Raw genomic sequence first — 22,106 nt, forward strand, 5'->3', positions numbered from 1 at the left:
GCTGGAGTACTGCATCCAGATGTGGAGTCCTCAGTACAGGGGAGACATGGACATGTTGGAGTGCGTCCAGAGGAGGGCCAGAAAAAATGATCCAAGGGATGGAACATCTATCCTGAGAGAGATGGGGCTGTTCAGCCTGGAGAAGAGAAGACTCTGGAGAGACCTGAGAGTGGCCTTTCAGTATCTAAAAGAGGGCTATAAGAAGGATAAATGGGACAGACTCTTTAGCAGGGTCTGCAGTGACAGGACAAGAGGAAATGGTTTCAAAACAAAAGAGGGAGATTTAACTGGATATTAGGAAAAAGGGTTTTTTTGGGATAAGTGTGGTGAAGCACTGGAACAGGTTGCCAAGGGAGATGGAGGTTGCCCCGTCCATGGAGACATTTAAAGTCAGGCCAGACAGGGCTCTGAGCAACAAGATCAAGCTGCGGATGTTCCTGTCCATTAAAGGGGTCTGGACTCTATGAGCTTTAAAGTCCCTTCCGACTCAAATGATTCCATGATTCTATGTCACTAGAGACAATTTCAGAAGGGTCACAAAGCCAACAGGATGGTGTGGGAATAACAAGAGAGTAGTAAAGGTGTCAAGAGCCTCAGAGAAAAAGAATATCCGAATGACCACCCAAATGGGCCAAAGCCTCAGCAATTTAAAGTCAGGGGACTGTGGGCTAAGTGGGTCGAGTGATCGAAAAGAATGGGTTGGAAGGGACCCAAAACTCCCCCAGTCCCAACTCTTTGCTGTTGGCACGGCTGCCACCCATCAGCTCATGCTATTCAGGGCCCCATCCTACCTAGCCTTGAACACCTCCAGAGATGGGGGCACCCACAGCTCTCTGGGCAGTCTGTGCCAGTTGCCTCACTGCTCTCTGAGTGAAGAATTTCTGCCTAACATCTAACCTAAATCTCCTCTCTTTCAGTTTAACTCCATTCCCCCTTGCTTTAGTGGAGATGTTGCAGTTGCTGGCTGCCACACACTGAGAAGATGGCAAACAACAGATAGGCACAGTGCTTTATGTCAATCACAAATGTCCATGATTTAGGATTTAGGTTCCTTGGTGCAGACTGTGTGTGTATTGGTGCTCATGAGCAAAACCAAAAGGGAATGCTCCATGCACGCATGTGACCAATGAGCTCAGTGAGTGGGGCCAGGATGGACATCTTGGGACACTCACTCAGATAGGAATCTGGATTTCTGAAGAATCTGATTTTCCCCAAACTGAAGAAAATACAAAATGCAGTTTATCCTAAGGAAACTTTGACTGAAAATTGAGTAGTTTATGGAGAGTTCAGCAGGTGACCAAAGCCATAGTTGAAAGAGCCGTTGCCCACCTCCCAGGTCCTGCAGGGCCGAGGCTTCGGGGATCAGAGGCAGTGGGAGCAGCCGCCGAGGTAATGGGGTGTAGGGGAAGAGAACAGCCGTTCGGCCAAGAACAGAGCTTTCCAGAAGTGCTCTGAGGCCGGGCCGGGAATATGGGAGCTGGTGGGGAGAAGGCTTTTCGGCTAAAGGAGCCGGGGAAGAAAACGCGGTCAAACAGAGAGGGGAGAGGCTGGGAAGTTAACGCGGCCGTCGGGGCTGCGGGAGACGAGAGGGAAAGAGAAGGAGAGGGGATGCCGGGGGCCGCAGGGTCCGTCGGCGGGACGCGGAGCTCTCGGCCCCCGGGTTTAAGCCTGGACCCCGGCGGAGAGGCGCCGAGCCGGGCGGGAGGAGCGGGGCCGCCCCGGCCCCTCCCCGCCGCCCGCCTCCACCGCGCTGAGCCGTGCCGCGCCGTGCGGAGCCGAGCCGGGCGCAGCCGCCGCCAGCCCCGAGGTTCGCAGCTCGGCGGCGCTCCGCAGAGCCTCGGGCCGGTGCAGGTGGGTCGGGGGCTGCAGCGGGGCAGCGGGGGGCGAGAGGCTTCGGGGCCCCGCTTCGGGGATGTGGGCTCCGTGCTCGCAGCGCTCCGCGCTCGGGTTGCTCCGCGCTCGGGGTGCGGCACGGTGCCTGCAGGTCACCTCCGGCCTCGCAACGGTGGTGGGCGTAAGACGGTGTGGTTTTTTTTTTTCTCTCTTTTGAAAGTCCCAGCACCCTGCAAGCCGTGCCGTGCAGGGGGATGCTGAGCAGGAGCGGGTCGGCTGTGGGATGCGGGGATGGGAAGTTGTGGCCCCGGTGAGCTCGCTCCCCGGAACCCCCGGGGTTTCATTGGAGTGGAAGGAGCAAAGGGAAGAAAGTCTGTGCCCAACCCCTCAGCAGGGCAGAGGGTCCTGCTTGGCCCTGCAGCGCTGCACCCCCGCTCCTGCCTCATTTGCTCGGGGGCAGCGTGCCGGGAGTGGCTCATGACATCCCACTCAGCCTCAGCTGGACGTCAGCGTTGCAAACAGCCCGGGCCGTGCATTTTCCACTGCCCTACGGCCACCCTGCAGCCTGAGCGGGGCTCGGAGGAGAGCAGGGAAACCAGATCCCTGGAAACTGGCAGCCGTCATCCGCCCGCAGCCCGTGTTGAGTTGCAGCTGGCGTTTCTTGGCGCCCTTGATGTGCCGGCATCGCCTCGCCTGCACCGTGCCAGGGCGAGCCCGGTGGGAGCTGGCGTGGCTCTGACCCATGGGAGGCCCTGCCCAGGAGGCCCCAGAGACTGCTCTGCCTCCTGTTTCAGGGTCGGAACCTGTCATCTCATTTCCAAGCTCCCGTCTAATGTTAAAAGGCAAAAATAATAAAAATGATGGCGAGCTTTTTTGGGTTGGCAGCATCCCCGCTGCCCAGCTTTGCAGTGCTGCCACTCTCACCCGACCTGCAGGAGCACACGGCTATGGGGCTGCACAGGGCCAGTGTCTGATTGCAAGAACTCCTCTCTGCCAGCTCCTGAAATGGTGAGCTCCTGGGGGACAGCTTCCACCTGCAGCACAGCCTCATGGAAACGTCCCGCTGCGGCCTCTCCCTCTGCACTTCCACAGCTCAGCAGCGAGGAGAGAACCTCTATTTTAATTAAATCCCACACATCAGCCACCGGTTGAATTGCTCCTGTAAATAGCTGGATGGCTTTTTTGGGTGTAGTTATGGAGAGCAGTGAAGGCTGTGCCTCCCTGTGGCTGCCAACAGTGCGAGTGCCTGGAGGCCACCACTGCTGCAGCTCGGGGCCATGGCTCAGAGTGACGCGTTGGGGTAGGATTTGAATGGGAATGGCTGGGAAGAGGCAGATTTGCAAAGAGGGGAGCCTTCAGTGGGGATGGAAGCAGGAAGTGATGGCATCGGCAGCATGGATGGGCACCCAACAACACTTCCATATCTGGAATGTGGATGAGGATGAATGCATGGCACGTTTTGTAGGGGTGGCTGGAAATGGTGTATGGGAAAGCTGAGAGGAGAGAGGAAGAGGCAATTTTTGAATAGCTGTGTTTGGGGGTGCTACAGCAAATGTAGCTTGGGATTTTTTTGGTCGCCTTGGGGTTGGCGATGCTGCAGGTTTCTCAGGTCAAACGAGAAGGGATCTTGTTGGGCAAGAATGGCAGAAGGGAGCAGCATGAATCTTTCTCAGAAGCGCCAGAGTTTTCTGAATTGCAAAACCCATCTCATGTCATTCATCCTACAGGAAAAGCTATCAAAAGGCTTGGTGGTTTAAGTGTGGGGTCCAGCATCCTGTCCTGCTGGGATGGCTCCCCACCAGTAGTCCCCATCTCTCATCAGTGGGAGCATAAGCTCCACAGATTAGCAGAGGTCTCCTTTTTGGTCTCTCTCAGTTTGGATATTAGGAAAAATGTCTTCTCAGAAGGAGTGGTGAGGCAGTGGCACAGCTGCCCAGGAGGTGATGGACTCACCATCCCTGGAGGTGTTCAAGAAATGTGGAGATTGTTCTGTTGTTTGCAAATTGACTTCTTTAGTTTTCCTCCTTTGGATTCATCATACTGTGACACTGCCTTGTTTTTTGGGGGAAAAAGTCTCTTTCAACGCTAGATGAAAAATAATTAGTTCAGGTGAAACCTTCATTGTGCCTACTTTGGGCTCAGGCATTTTGCATAGATTTTTCAGCTTCTTTAAGTTTGGGGTTTTGTTCCTTTGCTTTTTCAAAAAAGGGTCTGAAGGCAAGGAGAAACTTTGAGAGAGTGGAGATTTTCAATTAGACATGAGCAATGTTGTTGAAGGATGTTTATACACCTGCGTACAGTTGCTCAGCATCAGCAGACAAGTCATCTTGGGTCTTGGAGAATCTAAAGAAGCAGTTTGTCAACCCCAGAGACACTGAGTTGAATGCAAATTGCCTTTATCCAAAGTGTTTCCGAGGGGCAGCTTCATGTGGAGATGCACTGGCTCTTGGTGCCACTCCTTGAGGGGTGGCTGGACATTACTGAGTTCATCCAGAGTTGCCCCACAAGCTCCTTTCAGACGCCAGTCCATCTGTGAGTGGTGGGAGAGCCTCACGTGGTGCCGGCCTTTTGCTGTGCATATGGTGGTGGCAGCTTTTCCTTACCAGGAGCTTCTGGCCCATGAGGTGCACCTGAGGAAGGGGAATGGTGGTGCGAGGCCCTTTAGCGATGTTTGGGGTCTGAGCTCGGGGTTCATGTGCTGGGGGCAGCCCCCAGGAACACGCCTGGAATGAGTTTTTGCCTGCCTGCCACTACCAGAGCACAGGGACAGAGCTTTCGCGCGTCCTCCCCAGCTGCTGGCGGCAGGAGCCTCGTTTAGGGCCGTGTACGGGAAGCTAATTAAAACCAGTGACAATGGTAATTGGGTAGGGATGCTTGAGTATAAGTATGACCTCATGTCTAAAATGGTAATGAGGCCTATTAAAATCCCCACCGAAGAGGAGCAAAGGAGGCAGTGAGAGTGCACAGGGGCCGGGGTGCCAGGACTGGCACACGCCTGGCCTCGGCTCGGCACTGGGTGCTGGAGGCCGCAATGACACCCACTCCATGTTGGTCTGCAGGGCACCCCGAGGGGCTGGGCAGGACGGTGCGGGATGGCACTGTGTCACCCGGGCACCCTGCGCTGAATCAGAGGCCGTTCTGGATGAAGGCTGAGGATGTGCTATGGAGCTGGGTTTCAACTGCTCTGACCTTTGCAATGGCCAGCCTGGCTTCAGCGACCAGGAGCAGCAGCAGCAGCGGATGCTGCAGGAGCTCTGCACTGTCACCATTGTACGTTTTCTCCGGGGAAGGGGATTTGGGAGGAGGGATGGAGAGGGGCATGGGGCAACACGGTCCCCTCCTGCTAGAGGCTGCACGCTGGGTGTCCTTCTCTGCCCTTGGCCTTTCCCACCTCCTGCCACTTCAAAGGGCTTTTGAAATATTAATAGAGCAGCATTTAATTAAAAGTCACCATCTGCAATATGAGGCACCTGTCCCCACTGCTGGGCCAGCAGGAACAACTTGGTGACGCATGTGCAGGCGTTTGGCTCCATGTGAGGCTGCCGCAGGGACTGGCCGAGCGCGGCCCTTAATGAGAGGGCCATAAGCTGCTTGGCTCCTCGGCCCTGGCAGCTTTGCTACAATTAATATTCCCCCTGCTAAGGCAAGGATTTACTCTGCTCAGTGGTAAACAAAGTGCTCCATCAACTTCACACAGTCACAGGCCGATGATGTCCAGGGAAACAGCAGCTGTTTTGTATGTATGTGTGTATGTGAAAGAGAGAGGAGTTTGGTAAGCATGGTTGCATGTCCTTCGGGGCTGAGCAGCCATGCCAGTGAAGGGACCTTCCTCACTGGGAGCCCCATAGATGTCCTCTTCCTCCTCACCCCTTCCACCTTCCTCAGACATCATCTGACCACAGTGGGAAGAGCTCCCCATCCTTCTCTGCTGCCCTCCTGGGAGTTGTGTGGACATTTCTGACTGGAGGAGTCCTGCTTGCGCTTTTCTTCCTTGCCTTCACCATCCGCTTCAGGAAAAACAGGTGAGAGCCTCCCTTCCTGCTGCAAGGTCTTCCCCAGGGCTCAGGGTCAGTGCTGAGGGTACACAGTATGGCAGGGATGAGCCTGAGGGACAGCACGAGGCAAGCAAGGCCACCTTCATCCCTGCAAGGGGACCTCGTTCCGGTGCTGCTGGGCCGCTGCTCTCAGTAACTGTCACCACTTCCCTGCTTTGTCTCCTGGAGGATCGTGAAGATGTCCAGCCCCAATCTGAATGTTGTGACCCTGCTGGGCAGTGGCTTGACCTACACTAGTGCTTACCTCTTTGGGATTCAGGAGCAGAGCCTGTCATCGGGGAAATCGGTGGAAATGCTCATCCAGGTGAGCAGGGATTGCCAGGATGGGTGCCCTCACACGTGTCCACATGCATGGATACGGGTGGGAGCTGGACACGAGCGTCAGCTGGGGCTCTATAGACACGTCCCCAGTCCAGCTCCTTTCCCTGCCTGCAGTTGCGACTCTGCCTGCTGTGTGTGGGAACCTCCCTGGTGTTTGGGCCCATCCTGGGGAAGAGCTGGAGGCTTTACAAGGTGTTCACCCAGCGGGTGCCGGACAAGCGGGTGGTGAGTACCAAGTGCCCAGAACAGCATGCAGCAGTTTGGGATAGCTGTTGCTATCATCACATCACTCTCCTGTAACGCTTTCACATATTTGCAGATTATCAAAGACCTCCAGCTGCTGGCAATGGTGGCGGTGTTGGTGTTGGCAGATGCTGTGCTGCTCTTCACGTGGGTTTTCTCCGACCCGGTCCAGTGCTTCCGGAGCCGCAGTGTCTCATTGCGGGTAATGCGATGGTGCAGTGCTGTGCTGTGTCCTGTGTTCTGTCGGCAAAGCATTTGGAGGGGCTGTTTGAAAACCAGACAGAGAGATGAGCTGTGGAGCCTTCTGGATGCTTTAGGCTAGGCTTGTGTCTATGGCCTATTACATAGAGAAGTATCAGCCACAGACCTGGAAGCGGTATCTGTTAGCAGAGCTCTGCCTGGCTGAGTAGTGAGGTCCTGATGAATGACCAAGGCCAGTCTGTGCAGGTCACCTGGGTGCCACAGGAGAGCCCCTTGCCATCTGCAGCTGCTCTAGGAAAAGGTGTAACCAGCCCTGTTGAAATTGGAATAACACAACTTCCCTTTAACTGTCTTCCTCAGCAGCACCAAGTTTGGCATTTCCCTTTAGGAGTGTGCAGACCAATTTGCCCATTGGTCTGGTTGCTCCTGGGCAGGGCAGCAGTCTTCACTTCTGCCTTCCCATTGCCTCGTAGGTCACAGAGAAAGGCATGACCTGCTCAGTGAGCCGGATGCAGTCCTGTGCATCTCTTTATTCCGATCTTTGGCTCGTTCTCATTTTAGGGTTTAAGGTACGTAACCGATTTATTGATTCTCACAATGTATCTCGCCGTTCTGATCTTACAGCCTAAACTGTTCAGCAGTATTTGTTACTTCACTGCCCTCCCAAGCCATATGTGAGCTGAAGATCTCAGCTGCTCCTGTTCACCCTGAAATCCTCTCATCTCTATTCCTTCCCTCTTGCATTCCCTGTTAACCACTCTATCCCTGCTGTCTCTCAGGTTCTCACCTTGTAGCCACTCACACCTCATCTCTCTTCCTCTTTAGAACTTCTGCCTTAATGTTTTCCAAAGCTCACTTTTTCCATGAGGCTTCGCTTGACCGCCCACCCCAGTGATGCACCGTGCCCCTGAGTCCTCTGCCACCACATCAGGGAGGTGAGGTGCTGACGACAGGTGCTTGGTGCCTACCTGTACAGGATGTTTATCGGCTTAATTATACCACTGAAGCTCACTTTCACTGTTGTACGTGGCCATTCATATTCCAGGAGAGTTAGTTATACTGATGTAACTATGTAAGTGTAATTATAGCTGTAATTATCCGTGGTCTCATGTGTCTCTGGCAGAGGCTAGAAGCACTTCAGCAAGAAGATTTTGGTGAGATCACAGCCTGCTCTTGTGCATGGCTTCATCCGCTTCTGACTCACTGACCAGCTACCAGGAACTATAGGAAAAAGAGTAGACAGAGGCCTCAAGACACTGTCCTTCTCCCCCCTACGCTCCATTTTAGACACATCAGCTTACCTAGCCTAGCCTTAAAAGGTCTTTGGTGCTGTGGACTTCAGACCTCCCGTGGGCAGCCACTTTCAGTGCTGTGTCTCCATTCCTGACATTGTCTCCAGTAGAGTTAGGCTTCTTCAGGGCTTAGATGGGAACGCCTTACCTGTAGACTGTTTTTGTTCCTCCATTCATACTAAAACTTTTTCGCTCATAGTTAATCTTAATTAGCGGTGCCTTCAGCCTGACCCCGATCCTATCTAGAGCAGGCATTTCTTTGGAGTTAATCACGACTTATACTGACGGGAGAGCAGGCTCCATCTCCATGTGTATGTAGCACTTCTTATCTTCCAAGGCATTACTGTGCTTGGCCCTTTGTGAAGCCACTCAGTGAATTATCCCGCTTTTACTGGCTCACAGCAATAGGCAGCAATGGCTTGCCAAGGTCATCAATTGAATGAGGAGTGCAGTCCTAGGCTCAGGATTTAAAACAACAACAATAAAACTTAGCCCTGTGCTTATTTAAAGTTCCAATTTACCAGATGGCAATGTTTTTGTCTGTGTCCCTGGCAGACTGTGTGAATTTTAAATGGCATTTTGGTGCTTGCCCTCAGGATGTATGTTTGGAGGTGCCCTGTGGTGAGTGCTGTTACGATCCAGTGAATGTGGTTGTGGTCCAGTTAGGACTCACATGCTCCTATGGAGCAGGTCTGAGTATCTGCCTAATTCCATGCTCTATCACCACCGCTGCTCCCTGTGATAATTCACAGTGCTCTCAGATTGAGAGTCTACAGAATATGTGCAGCACTGGCCACAAAGCTCTTCTCGATGGCCAGATAACAATTTTATATTTATTAGCAGCAAAAGGCTGACAGCTGCACTTGCTGGGTGCCGCAGGGGTAATGTAGGAGTCACATTCCCGTTGTTTGGGTCTTTGCATTAGCAAGGAATGTGTTAGATGGCATTTCCAAAGGATGCTTATGGCAGATCATGCCCTGAGATAGAGAGGAAAGCAAAAACACTCAGTGCTGCCTGCCAGTGTGAGCAGGGAGGGGGGTGCTGTGTGCAGAGCCTTTCTCCAGCCCCAGCACCACCACTGGAGTCGGGCAGGAAGCAGGGAAGGGAAAAGAATTGAACTGACTGGTTTCCCGGATTTCTATTTAGAGGCACCAAGGACATCCTCTCCCCTCCAGCCTACCCCCCTTCTTCTTCCGTCCTGCTGTTTCCTTCTGCACATCCTTCTGAGGCTCCTTTCTGCTCTATCAGAGGTGTGTTGTTGCAGAATGTCCCCCACTGCCTCATCCCCATGTTGTTGCAGAACATCCCTGAAGGGACTTGTATCTCTCATCTGCCTTGGCTGCTCCCAATGCAGCATGCTGGAGAAATTTTTCCCCCTCTCCAGGCCGTACCCTGCCCCATAGCATCGCCGGTCCCATCGCTGCCACAGGTCCTGCTGCCTTCCTGCCCAGCTGATGCTGACACAGCATCCCTGTCCTGCGGCTGCTGCTCTCTGTGGAGCACCTGCTGCACGCACACAGGCTGCAGGATGCATCAGGGAGCCTTAATCAGGATGGCAGCAAGTGTCTTGGCATGGGGTGGGAGCTGGCCTCAGGATATCGTTTTCCATGCTCTGCCAGCATCTGTGCTGAAGGCAGGCCCTGGCTTCTGCTTCCAGAGCGTGCTGCTGCTGTATGGGACGTACCTGGCCGGCCTGACTGACAGCGTCAGCTCTCCGCCAGTCAACCAGTCCCTAACGCTCATCGTGGGGGTCAACCTCATCTTCCTGGTGGCCGGCACCGTTGTCTTGATTCACCGCTTCTTCCGCGCTTGGCACAACTTGCTCTTCGGTTTCACCTCTGGAGGCATCTTTGTGTGTACGACGACAATCAACTGCTTCATCTTTGTCCCCCAGGTACTGTGCCAGCTCTGTGCCATTATGGGAAAAAATGCTCCCATTGTCACAGTGAGAGGAAACAGCTGTTTGCTTGGAGTTGGGTTTGCAGGGATGTTAGGGCTCGAGGAAATGAGGTGAGGAAGGGAGGAAGAGGTGAAGCTGAAGAAAGAGCAGATCTGTGCAAAGGTTGAAGGATCTCATCCAGGCACACAAATACCTGAGGGGAAAAAGATCACTGCCTGCCTTGGTGATCCTCCTGCAGCTGATCAGTGCCATGTAAGCACAGAGCCCCAACCCCTGTGTTAGCAGCCCCTGAGGAGCTCCATGCCTTCCCGTGCTCTCTGAGCAAGGACGAGTGGCTGAGCTGTGCTCCTTTGTGCCTTCTGCCTCTGCTGTTCCATCGCTGCAGCCTGGGAGCCTCAAGCATTTTATTTATCCCGTGTCTTTTAATTCATCACCTTGTTTCTCCTAATGGGCTTGCTCTTCTATTGCTCGCTTGAGATCGATGAGTGGTGTGAACTGGGCTGTGCAGAGCACTAGACAAGAAAACATACCTGAAGCACTGCCAGTTGATGGCTTGTCACCAGCGATTTGGGGCCAAGGCTGTGTGCAATTGTCTTTGTTACAGGGTTGGAGGGGGGGGGAGGGGGCTTTTGCTGCATGCTTGAAGGCTGCAACACAGGCAGGAGCTGACTATCTTGATTGTTAGAAGCAAAAAGCAAAGCCAAGGAGCAGGCAGGGTGCGGCTGTGCAGGATGCTCCCAGCAGCATCACTTCATGGCCTGTCTCCATGCATATCTATCACCGCCTTTGTCCCCCATGCCCCATCCTATTGTCTCCTTCTCCCTGCTATGGCTGCCTCCCCCCAGTAACAGCTCCTTGTGCCTGCAGCTCAGGCAGTGGAAGGCCTTTGAAGAAGAAAACCAGACTCTGAGCCACATGGCAAAATATTTCAGCAGCCCGAGCAGGAGCTACCACTCAGTGTACAGTGAGGAGCAGCTCTACCAGCTGATAGGGGAGAAGAACTCCATGAAGCAGCTGCTGACAGAGGTAAAGGACTTCATGGCCTCTCTACTCCCAGCTTGGTGGGGTGGGCAGCCCCTCATTACCCCTCCGTCCCCCCTCCTGAGAGGACAAGCTGGTTTGTTTTGTTCTGTCATTCTGCGTCCTCGTCCTGAAGTGTCAAAACTGGGGCATAATCTGTTTTCCTTTTTAAAAAAAAAAAAAAAAAGAAAAAAAAAGGAAAAAGAAAGAAACGCAGAAGTGGAATGAGAGCAGAGAAGCTTGACATATCTGTTTGTTTGATGCAGAAAAACGCCATGATTGAGAGCCTGCAGGAGCAAGTGAACAACGCCAAGGAGAAGCTGATGAGGCTGATGTCAGCAGAGGGTGGCTGCAGCCCTGCAGTGCCAAATCCCTGCACCCAGAGCACAGGGCAGCATTGTGAGAAGTGCAGCAGCACTGGGGATGTGCCAAGGGAGCACTGGCCCCTGGATACAGAAAAAGATGGGCAGCAAACTTCATCTGTGCTGCGTGCACTGCCTCACAGTCCTGTACCTCTTAGCAGCGATGCTCAGGACCTCTGGAAACATGTGAGCCACAAGCATGAACTAATGGAGGAGCCTGAGTGTTCACCAACACTGTTTTTTGACACGGGAAACAGCCTTGAACGCAGCCCAGAACCTGCCCAGGAGTGTGGAATGCTTGCTGGGAAGCATCCTCTGGAGCAGGATGCCTCAGCTGGTGTGGCTGGAGAGCATCCCCCGAAGGTCAGCTATGTAAGCAGTGAGAAGCTGCAGGAAGTCTTGCAGGAGCTCAGCCTGGACAGCAGAACCTGCAGCCCGGCCTTCCCTACACACACAGGCGGGGTGTGTGGGGCACAGGGAGGGCACCCGACCATCCGCAGCTCCCTCAGCCCCTACCTGACCCGACGGCGGCGACGTGTCCTGCTGCCTCCCACCTCCATTGGCCTCCCTGCATCCCCTCGTGCCTGGTGCACAGCGGGCAGCAGGCCGGGCACCCGGAGCCACGGGGAGCCAGCGGGCCTTGGGCCGGCTAGGGAAGGTGAGGGGGCCGGCAGGGGGCTCCCCCAGCCATCGCTGTCCTCTCCTTCCATCCCTGCCAAGGGCTGGCCAGGGCCGCGGGGCTGGGCAGTGAGCGGCACAGAACTAGAGGGTTGCCGCAACATTTCCCTGCAGGACTGGCGGCAGTGGAGTAGCCTGGGGGTGCCGGCACATCCCATTCTGCACTCGCTGTACCACTACCCAGACTCGGACTCCAGCAGCAGCTCCGAGGAGGTATTTCCCTGCTGCCACAGGCCGTGTTGCCAGCTCTGCCTGCAGAGTCCCCGTGGCTCTCTGGGCAGCAGCAGCAGCAGCAGCACAGAGACAGATACGGAGCCTGGCGGAGCCGTGGGATGCTGGCTGGAGCCCCAGGGCAAGACTCAGCCTGTTGTGAACTTCAAAGAAGATCTGAAACCCACGTTTGTGTGACCACAAGCACCCATGCCTCAAAGGCGAGTGCCTCCTTCCTCCCAAAACGCACCATGCTAGAGGCAACACAGCAATGCAGAAGTGCATCCCTCTGGGATGGGGATGGCAGGAGAGCTCACAGCCTGTCCCATCTCTGAGCCTTGTGGCCCAGGGCATGTTGGAGGCTCTCTGTTGTTAAGGCTCAGTAGTATCTGAATTTAAGCGTGGAGTCCAAAGGTGACACTTCTGGATGCGTCCCTGTGTTTTGTGTGGCTCGGTTGCATGGTCATAGGTTACACTCAGGTCAGCGCTGAAGGGAAGGAGAAACAAACAGCCTTAAAAGAGGATCTGAAAAGGTCCTTTTTTTTTTTTTTCCCCCCTTTTTTTTTTCCTGGGGCTTCTGTGCCCTGATGTATGCCTTTGTGGTGGGTGAAATAGTCTGGAATGGTTTAGGTTTGTTTAAATTAATGCGGTTTGTTTAATTTTCATCTGAGAAATACCAAGCGCAGTAAATGTGGTGTTCCTACTTCTGCTGGGATACGTGTGAAGGCATTTCAGTGTGTGGCTGCCACCACTGGAGAAAGAAGGAGCACTGAGAGCTGGAGGGTGAACTTTCACCTTTCTGAGGGTGAACCCCCTCACCATCATTGCCTTTTCTTCCCTGCTTTTTCCAGATTTGCTGAAGGTTATGGCTCGGGAACAAATCACTGGACCCAATAATCACAGAACCATAGAATATCCACAGTGGGAAGGGACTCACAGGGATCAAGTCCAACTCCTGGCCCCACATAGCACCATACAAAATCCAATCCCTATGTTTGAGAGCGATGTCCAAAACACTCCTTGCACTCTGGCACTCAGGCCATGCACACCATGAGACCTCAGCTGCTCCTCACACACTTTACCCTCCAGAACTTTCCACATTTTCATAGCCTTCTTTTGGATGCTCTCTCACAGTTTTATGTCCTTCTTACATTGTGGCACAGCTGCACTCAGTGCAGAAGGTGAAGCCACAAAGCACAGAGCGGAGTAGGACAACTCCTTTCCTCCACCAGCTGGCAGTGTTAATAATCTTGAGGGGAACAGTATTCCCCCAGCTCCACCTTGGTCCTGAAATGGAAACACTCCAGAGTGTGATCCCAATCCCCAAGGCCAATGTATTCTTGAGGCCCTGGTGGACCCTTCCCCAGCTGAGAGGGCGGCCAATTGTGGAGACAGTGCTGAAGGGGCTGGACTTGGCTCTATGGGGTTTGTTGCCCTTGTGGGATGCAGGGAGATGGAGGCTCTGCCTGCTATGGGATCCCTGAAGGGAGGGTGGGGTGTGGGGAAGGAAAGGGGTACCAACAAGGTGGAGAGGGTGTTGTGAGCAATGCCTAGTTCTTTTGGTGGATCCCAGCTCCAGCCTTCTCCCATATCCAGCAAAGAACATATGCTGAATCCAGGGGGAAAGAGCCGAAGCTCTGTGTGATGAACCAGGCTGCCTGCACATGAGAGGAGAGAACAGAGAGAGATGATGGGCTGCCTTTTATTGCCCTTAATGTTATGGGGATTGTTACATTGGGCATTGCGCACTGCATGCCTTCCTGCTGCTTATCTTTAGTATTTGGTATTTAGTACATAGTATTTCATTGCTCCACAGCTCCTTGTACACAGCCTTTGCAGGAGCCCGACTCCTTGTTAGCTAATTCAAAGTACCTTAATGAGGACTTTGCCCAGAGCCCAAGGTTTCTGAGCAATTGTGGGAACAGGGATGCACATGCTGCCATGGTGGAAAGGCAGACTGAGAGCTCTGGCAGCCCACATCCCTGATGTGGATTTTGTTGCCAGCGTCTACAGAAGAGAGCTCAGTGAGAGCCATCTCACATGTCGGGGCCTGTAGCATCAATGTCCCCACACAAGCAGTGATGTCCTCTGAATGTTTCTAGCTTCCTGAGCTATGTCTCCAAGTCATGAGCCATGTTTCCATCTGCTGTCTCCAAACTATACAGTGCTCATAGGAAGAGATAGTGAGACTGTCTCAGCCAGCATGCTTGCCCTTCTATGGACAGTGCCACAGGAAATCTTCCACAGGTGACCCACGAAGGACCTTTCCCCAATCTGCAGAGAGAAAAAAGTGTTGCTAAGGATGGGACATTCTTGTGGTAATGTGAGGAGCAACAGCTGATGACCCTGCTTCTCTAGACAGAGTGGGCTTGAGGTTTTGAGAAGGTGAGAAAGCACCAACATCCATAGGGGCGCCTCCACAGGTCTGAAAGAAGCTGTGAAAGCGTGTCCAACAGCCATGAGGGCTTCAGTGAAGCTCTCTCCTGAACACTCTTGCTTTCCTGAGCCCAAACACCAGACCAGTCTCTTACCTTACCCCATTCTATACACATGCCTCCTCCTTGGCCTCTACCTCTATGTACTCCTCCAACTGCAGCTGCTGATCTTATCCCATAGTCTGCTCTTAAAGCCAAGGACAGATAAGCTGTAGCTGTCCATCTGTGAGGCATTAAACCCATGGGTGCAAGCGGCACCCTGACCACAGCCTTGTGCTTCAGAAAGTGATCCCATACTTAAGGGACAATAAAAAAGCACCATACAAAAATCAGTGGGTCCTGAGATGGTAGGAGAAACGTGGCTGCTTCAGCAGTTGATGTTAAATAAATTTCTGCTGCATTATATGACCATTTCCATTGTGGAAATGATCCCCTCCATGCACATGCTGCAGGAAGCACACGGGATATGCACACACAGCTTGAAGCACCGAGTTTCCTTCATGTGTTATAAGTTATGGATTGAAGCTGTTGGGGCACACTCACCTCCAGGCACGCCCTCTCCCAGCGAGGTCTCTTGCTTTCATGTCCACACCACTAGCTCTCTCCACTGTGCAGGAGCCTGCAGCTGAGCTGTGCCAGTTTTCTTCTAGCTCAGGCACCTGCAGCTTTGTGCTTTTCGCTGTCAGAGCGCAACCATTTACGTAAGGATTTGTTTTTCTCTTTTTTTGTCCTAGAGCTTCTTGCAGACAGGATGGGAGCAAGGGACTTTGTTTGCCAGGCAGCTATATAAAGCGCTCAGTGATTCAGCATTTACTGCGCCTTGCACAGATTCCTCTGTTATCATATCAACAGGAATGCGGGACTAGGAGGGCTCTCCAAGTCACTGTCATGTTCCCTTGCTGTGACAAGCACTGAGTCATGAAGTCCCTCTTTTTAATTTATCACAGTCCATCTCAGAAGTCGCTAAGAGTTTTCTTGGCAGGTTATTCCATAGCCTCACTCTGACACTGAGGAAACTTGTTCTGATTTCCAGCCCACATTTTTTTCTGAGCCTATTTTTATCTATTTGTTTTCATGCCAGTGCTGCCTTCTTGTTAATAGCTTTTCTTCCTTCTTTAACCTACTGTCTTATATGCTGATAGAGAGTGGGGCTTTGCTTCCCAGAATCACTTGTCTACTCAGACAATAGATCTTCTATTTCTAGTTCCTTCCGGCAGCCCATGGCTTCTGCTCTTCCTCTAAAGAGCTTGTCAAGCACAAGAACGGGACCACGCTCACCTTTCAGAAAGAAGACAAGAAGAAATACTCATCAGTAGTTAGGGCACCAGAAAGGCATGCCAGAGGCAGGCAGCTTTCCTGGGGGTCAGCAGAAACATTTTCTCTAAAGTCTTGTAATGGACCAGGGGGTGCTGGTACCCATCAAGTGCTGGGTTTACCAACAGCAATGTACTTGCAGAGGGAGGCCTGTTTATCCCTCATATGCTGATGTTTCCTTCTGGCACACCTCCTGCAAGTACCAGGAGGTGCACCTGTACCTGGTCCTGAAGAGCCTTTGCTTGTTGGAGCTTCCCATGGCTCAGGATACCCATAGGGACCCAAATTTCTCAGGAAGCCCTTGGTACCACTCAAAGGAGCCACTGTCAGGGAATACAAAGGCATACCCTGTGCAATGTCCTGATGACATGACACTGATGACACAAGAATGTTCAGTTTGCCCAAAGAAGTTGTCCAGATGCCCAGAGAAGCCATGGATGCCCCATGCCTGGAGGCATTCAAGGTCTGGTTGGATGGGACCTAAGGAAACCTGACCTATTGAGTGACAGCCCTGCTTTCAATGGTGGGTTGGAACTGCATGGGCTTCAAGGTCCCTTCCAACACAAGCCATGATTGGCATTCCCTTTTTATTGGATACAGTGAATGCAACCAGCAAGACACCCTCCCAGAGGTGTGTGCTGCTTTCCAGGCAGTTTCACCTTGTATCTAGCTCCAATTATCAGGGCAATATTTCAAACCAAAGAGCACAGCAGGAATGTCATTAGCTGATGCAATCGCACCTTGCATTTAAAGCTCAGCTGTAGGCAGATCCATGGGCAGTGGGATATACTGTAAGCGGTTACAGAAGATTCAAGTTCTTGTTTGAAAGCAGCTGTGTTTCTTTAAACAGTTCCCAAATAGAGGTGCTGGATAAAGACTATTCCTGTGACAGGTGAATCTTTCGTTTGATGGTGGATTATGCTTTTACAAGTGTCAGCTCGTTTTCTCGCTATTACAGCATTTTTCATACCAGTTACAGAAACACATTTAGTGCTTTCCTGTGACCCATTCTTTGTGACTCCCTGGCAGAGAGGTCTCATTCAGCTGTCATTCAAGTGATTCAAGTGGACGCAGGGCCACCTCCCTGAGATACATTCAGGCTTCCTTAATATGCATTTACAAAAAGCCTTTGAGTGCTTCCCGAGGAGGGCCAGAGAGGCGGGTCAACCGTTCAGTGAACAGGAAAATGAGAGCCAATACTCCCAGCCCTTGTGGCTTTCTGAACCAGCAAGGCTTGAACCCCAGCATGAATCCCAACTCCTCTGGAAAACATGGTTGAGACAGGGAAGGGAGGAAGGAGATCAGGCAACGGTCTGGGACGCACGTGATGAAGACTGATGTTGTTGTTGAGTAATCAGTATTTGCTGTATTTGGATGATTTGTTCAAACAGATGGTTTTAGTGAATCAAATCATAGTTTTGTGCATGCTCTTGCATATATTTGTGTCCTCCCACAAAGAGGAAACATCCCAATTTCCCAGAAACACCCCACCAGGAATTAACTGGAATTTGACAGTCGCAAATTAGAAAGAGCCAAGAATTCTTCTCTCCATCAGAAATTCAAACATCTGCTGAAATAAGCATGAGATTTCTACTACTCAATGGAGATATTTCTAGATAATGGCAACATTAGAAACAACCCCACAAGTGAGGCAATTTCACTAAAGTGCTTAAAAAAAAAAAGGCATCCTGCTATGCACTCAGGAGCTGGGCTGTGGGGGGCGCTGTCCTACTAGAAGGGGAGATGCTCTTAAGCCAGTCCCAACAGGGGTCTATTTGCTTTGAAACACTGGGCCGTTCCCCTCCTGGTCCGGACGGCCATCAGTCCCGCAGCAGCAACAGGAGATAAGGTCGATTTTGCACTGGCCACCCACCTCACAGGGCAGCTGGAAAGATAGGGATAACGTTGTTCCAAAACTTACTCATTGGATTTCCGCATGGGTGCTGAGATCCGTGTTGCTGAAAGCTGAGCAACTGAGTGTTCGTCTCTCCCTTTACAGGATTGTTATAAAATAATTTCCCCCTGTGACCAGTTTAGGCTGTTCTAATGCACACTCAGAAATGAGGCATTGACTTTTAAAGATCTTCCTGCCCTTAGGGTGACAGATGAAAGAACAGGTCACAGCTTTGTTCTGCTGCAACGTGTCTGGAAGTGTTCAGAGCCATGCTTTCATTACAGCAAAATTTCCACTGTCTCATTGTTTTTTTGCAAGTTTGCAACCTACCTGTAGAGTATAAAAGGAACTGCTGGGATGACCAAAACAGCTATGAGACATGAATTTGCTCATGTCATTTAGGCAGCAATAGCCGTCTCTTGGCAGCTGTGTCTGTGGAACAGAGTACAGTGGCTTCCACCTGTAACATAAACCTGGTGGCATTTCTCAGCAGCTCAGCAGGCGTGCCCAAGCCCAGGATAACATCAATTAACTTAATAAGGCAGAATATTGTCTTTACAAAATAAAGCCATCTGTTTAAGAGAAGTCCAAGGATGGTGCTCAGAACACTTCAGCTGCTTGAGCACACTGCTGCTCTGCCTTTTTGTCCCCAATTTAATACCGCTGTTTTTATGACTCTGCAGTAACCAGCGGAATCAATTAATTTAGATGTTCCAGATAACGAGGAATTTGTTCTGCAGCAAAAAGGTCTCCAATGAAGACTAAAATGTAAGATGCCCACAGTGTGCAGCAATTAGCAGTTTTTTGACAATGAGTGAGAATGGAAAGGAGAAAAGCAAGAGCGAAAGAAGATGAAATACTTATTACTTCATTATCTAGCATTAACATCCCAGTGCATATTAAGGCTGCATTTTCCATAAAAATATCTTGGATTCACTTGCCTGCCATTTCCTAAAAATCTAAGCGTTATACCAAAATTTTCATGCCGAGTGTTCTGGAAGAACTAAAGTGAATATGATTCAGGATGTTTCCAAGACCAGGTCTAAAAAAAAAAAGTATTTTCCCTCATTTCCAGCACATCTGCCAGGATTTCTTTTTCTTTTTTTTTCTTTTTTTTTCTTTTTTTCTTTTTTGTCTGAGACACTTCATCTCCCTCACACCACACAAACTGCAAGTGTAACTTTTATGGCTTTTGACATTTTTATGGGTCTTGGGATTCAGCAGACAAAAAGCCATCTCCATCCCTTGAAAGCCCCTTCAGAGAGCATGCTCCATCTCCTTGCAGCTGCCAGGCTTTCTGCAGGTGGTGACCAAGCATGCTCCACCTGCAAGTCATTGCATCATGTTGTGAAATAGGGCACTGAGCTGGCAGGGAAGCAGTGTTTTTTTCAGTCGTGCAATGATCACCATGCCGGTATTGAAGCAAGATGGCAGAAGCAGCAGATGTGAAAGCCAGTTGTGAATGGAAGAGGTAAATCTGACTGAAGAATGTGTTGTGTCTTGGGCTGGAGTAGCTGGAGGGGGGAGGATGAAGAACTTCATTTTCTGAGTGAGGGTAGAATGGATTAAGCCACCAAGGATTCTGGATCTAGGAGCTGCTGGGAAAAAGGTGACGGGCTGCTTGTTTTCAAGGGTCTGGAAAAAATGGAAATGAGAGAAACATGGACAGAAAAATTTCCTGGTGGCACATGTTGCCCTCTACAGTCTGGGAAGGAACTCAGGCACCCTTGTCTCTCATCTGCTGTCAGCACATGGATTTGGCATCAAGGCTGTCCAGCAGCACAGTGACCTCTGCTTACGGCCACCCTTACCCTGGACAGTTGGAGGGGGCACAATTGCCCCAGCCAGTTCCTGGAAGATATTCCTGTGGTTGATCTAACTCTTACAAGCTTTGGAGGGACCTTGTAGATGTGCACATTGTGGTATTCTTGCTAGGTCGAGTTTGCTTTAAAACAAACCAGCCAGGATCCTAAAAGACAGCATGCCATAATCTGTGCCAAAATGTTTCTGAAATCAAAACTCAGAAGTTAGGGGAGCCTGGAATTTAAGCAATTTGTGTGAACTTAATTTGGCTTTCTAGAGCATGTATGATTTCGTGGAAAACAGCCCTGGAAGGGATCTTAAGGAGCCAGCTGGGGATTCCAGCCCATCTCTTTGCCCTGAGGCAGGACCAATTATTCCTAGACCATTCTTGACAAATGTTTCTCTAATCTTCTCTTTCAAGGCAGACATTAATGACATGATCACATACTTTTTCTTAATGGGATCCTGCCTCAGTGCATAAAATAAACCAGGACCGTGCCATGAAGGAGACAGGGAACTCAGCAAGAGAAAGGACAGTTTGTGGTTCAGCTTGCTGACCTCTGCCCTGGAGAGCCGCCTTTGCTTCCAAGTTCCTGGGTGGCCATTTAAGTCAGACTTCTCCCAGGCAGTCATTAATTCCATTTTCTCTATTTTATGGGGGTGCTCAGCTTGAAAATATTGCCTCTGACTTAATTGCCCTTTTGGCGCATTGTCTCGATACAGTGCTTTAACTTTACTACTTCCACCACACAACCAGCCCATATTGTTGTAGACTGGAAAATGCAACTGAAGTTCTTTCATGCAGTACTCAGCACTGGCTGTCCTAAGTCACTTATCTCCCACTTCTCATCTGACATTGCCCTGTGTGCTCTGCCAGCCTCCATCTGCCCACACTTTGCTTATTCTGCTGAAAGCTCACGTATCAAATCTCAGCCATGAGTGACAATCCCCAAATCTTGTATTTTAAGGACAGTTCTGTCTGTTTTATTGAGTTCAAGATTCACTGAAATCACCTCATCCTTAGAGGTATATGTATTCCGTGTAGCTAATAATATCAGCAATACCTGTAATTACCTCAAGGAAAAATCGAGTTTAGCAAAATACATAGGAACTGACACTGTGTAGGACCTTCTTTCCTGAGTAGCAGAGCTGCTTGATGTTCACAAGAACATAAGTCTCTCTCTGCAGAGCTTGCTTCCAGACTGCTGGTGGCCAGTTTGTATTTGGGCATGGAATTGTTCCTCCCCAGGTGCAGGACTCTTGAACTTCATAGATTGCTCTCTGCCCAGTACCCAGACTGTTCAGTTCCTTCTGAATGACAGCCCACACCTCCTCCCAGCTTTGTATAACGTACAAAATTGTTTCAGGTGTACTCCATCCCATCATTCAGATCTTTGCTGAAGATGTTGAATAGTAAAAGACTTGATACTGACCCCTAGGACATACCACTAATGACTGTCCTCTAGCTGGACTTCTTGCTACTTAGTATGATGCTGTAGGTCTGGATATTAAGCCACTTTTTGACCCACCCCACTGTTTACTAATCTAACCCATGCTTCACTGAGTGGTCCAAGGGGTATTATGGGAGACCAGTGTAAAAAGACCTACTAAACTTGAAGTAAATGACATTCACTGTTCTCTATCCATCCACCAAGCCAGTCAACTCACTCTAGAAATCTGTCAGGTAGATTGAGCCTGATTTCACCTTTGTAAATCCATGCTGGCTGCTCCCAGTCACCTTCTTTGCTCTTCATGAGTCTAGAAACAGATTCCATTAGTTGTTGCTTCATTACCTTTTCAGAGGTGAGGTGAGGCTGACTGGCCTATAGTTCCCCAGTTCCTCCTTCTTGCCCATCCTGAAAACAGGAGTGACACGGAGCTGTGTCAGGAGAGAGCCAGATTGGGAGTTATGAAAAGGTTCTTTACCACGAGTGGTAGAGCCCTGGAACAGGCTGCCAGGGCAGTGGGCATGGCCCCAAGCTGCCAGCGTTGAAGGACCACTTGGATACCACTCTTAGAGATAGGATTTGGATTTTGGGTGGTGCTGTGTGGAGCCAGGAGTTGGATTCGCTGATCTTTGTTGTTCCCTTCCAACTCAGGATGTTCTATGATTCTGTCATAATTTTTATGCCTCCAGGCCTCAAGAACCTCTCTTGATCTCCATGATCTTTCAAAGCATGGCCTCTCAGTGACATCTGCCAGCTTCCTCAGCACTCATGGGGCCCCCCTCAGGGATCTGGAATTGCCAGAAGACAGTGCCACAAGTCAAAGCTTCTTCCTGGGTCACTTCACCCTGCTTTTACCTTCTGTGTACTTCCTTTTCATGCCAGAGTTCAGACAGGGGCTTCTTGTTCATCCACACAGGCTTCCTGCTGCCTTTGCTTGATCTCCTATGCAGGATGAATCACTCAGGAGCTCAGAGGAGGTGATCCTGGAATATCAAATTGCTCAGGCCCTGATTTGGAGTCCAATATCTTGTTTGACTGTGGTCAGGGCAAGATGATTCAGAGTGTTTTATAAATTTTACCATACTTGAAAGGCTGGT

General features: G+C 50.9%; 1 protein-coding gene across 3 annotated transcripts; it reads left to right on the forward strand.

Moving 5' to 3' along the window:
- Window positions 1–1,737: 1,737 nt before the first annotated feature.
- GPR156 (G protein-coupled receptor 156) lies at window positions 1,738–13,253 on the forward strand. Of its 3 annotated transcripts, none has more exons than XM_048941535.1 (10): window positions 1,738–1,851; window positions 4,893–5,103; window positions 5,719–5,855; window positions 6,057–6,192; window positions 6,324–6,434; window positions 6,529–6,654; window positions 7,127–7,222; window positions 9,603–9,839; window positions 10,713–10,871; window positions 11,132–13,253. In XM_048941535.1, exons 2-10 carry the CDS (start codon window positions 4,996–4,998, stop codon window positions 12,311–12,313), a joined length of 2,292 nt encoding a protein of 763 aa, XP_048797492.1. In that variant the 5' UTR covers window positions 1,738–1,851; window positions 4,893–4,995; the 3' UTR covers window positions 12,314–13,253. The 3 variants fall into 3 exon arrangements, with proteins under 3 accessions (XP_048797492.1, XP_048797508.1, XP_048797498.1); XM_048941551.1 differs by having other exon boundaries at window positions 5,736–5,855; window positions 6,148–6,192; XM_048941541.1 differs by lacking the exon at window positions 7,127–7,222.
- The last annotated feature ends 8,853 nt before the right edge of the window (window positions 13,254–22,106 follow it).

Source organism: Lagopus muta, chromosome 1, assembly GCF_023343835.1.
Source record: "Lagopus muta isolate bLagMut1 chromosome 1, bLagMut1 primary, whole genome shotgun sequence".
Classification (NCBI taxonomy): Eukaryota; Metazoa; Chordata; class Aves; order Galliformes; family Phasianidae; genus Lagopus; species Lagopus muta.

Excerpts from the sequence above, each read along its gene's own strand:
- GPR156 (XM_048941535.1), top strand. The coding sequence starts at position 4,996 with ATGGAGCTGGGTTTCAACTGCTCTGACCTTTGCAATGGCCAGCCTGGC. Across the intron at positions 6,193-6,323 it reads CGGTGGAAATGCTCATCCAG|TTGCGACTCTGCCTGCTGTG; the intron begins GTGAGCAGGGAT and ends CCCTGCCTGCAG. Across the intron at positions 6,655-7,126 it reads GCCGCAGTGTCTCATTGCGG|GTCACAGAGAAAGGCATGAC; the intron begins GTAATGCGATGG and ends ATTGCCTCGTAG.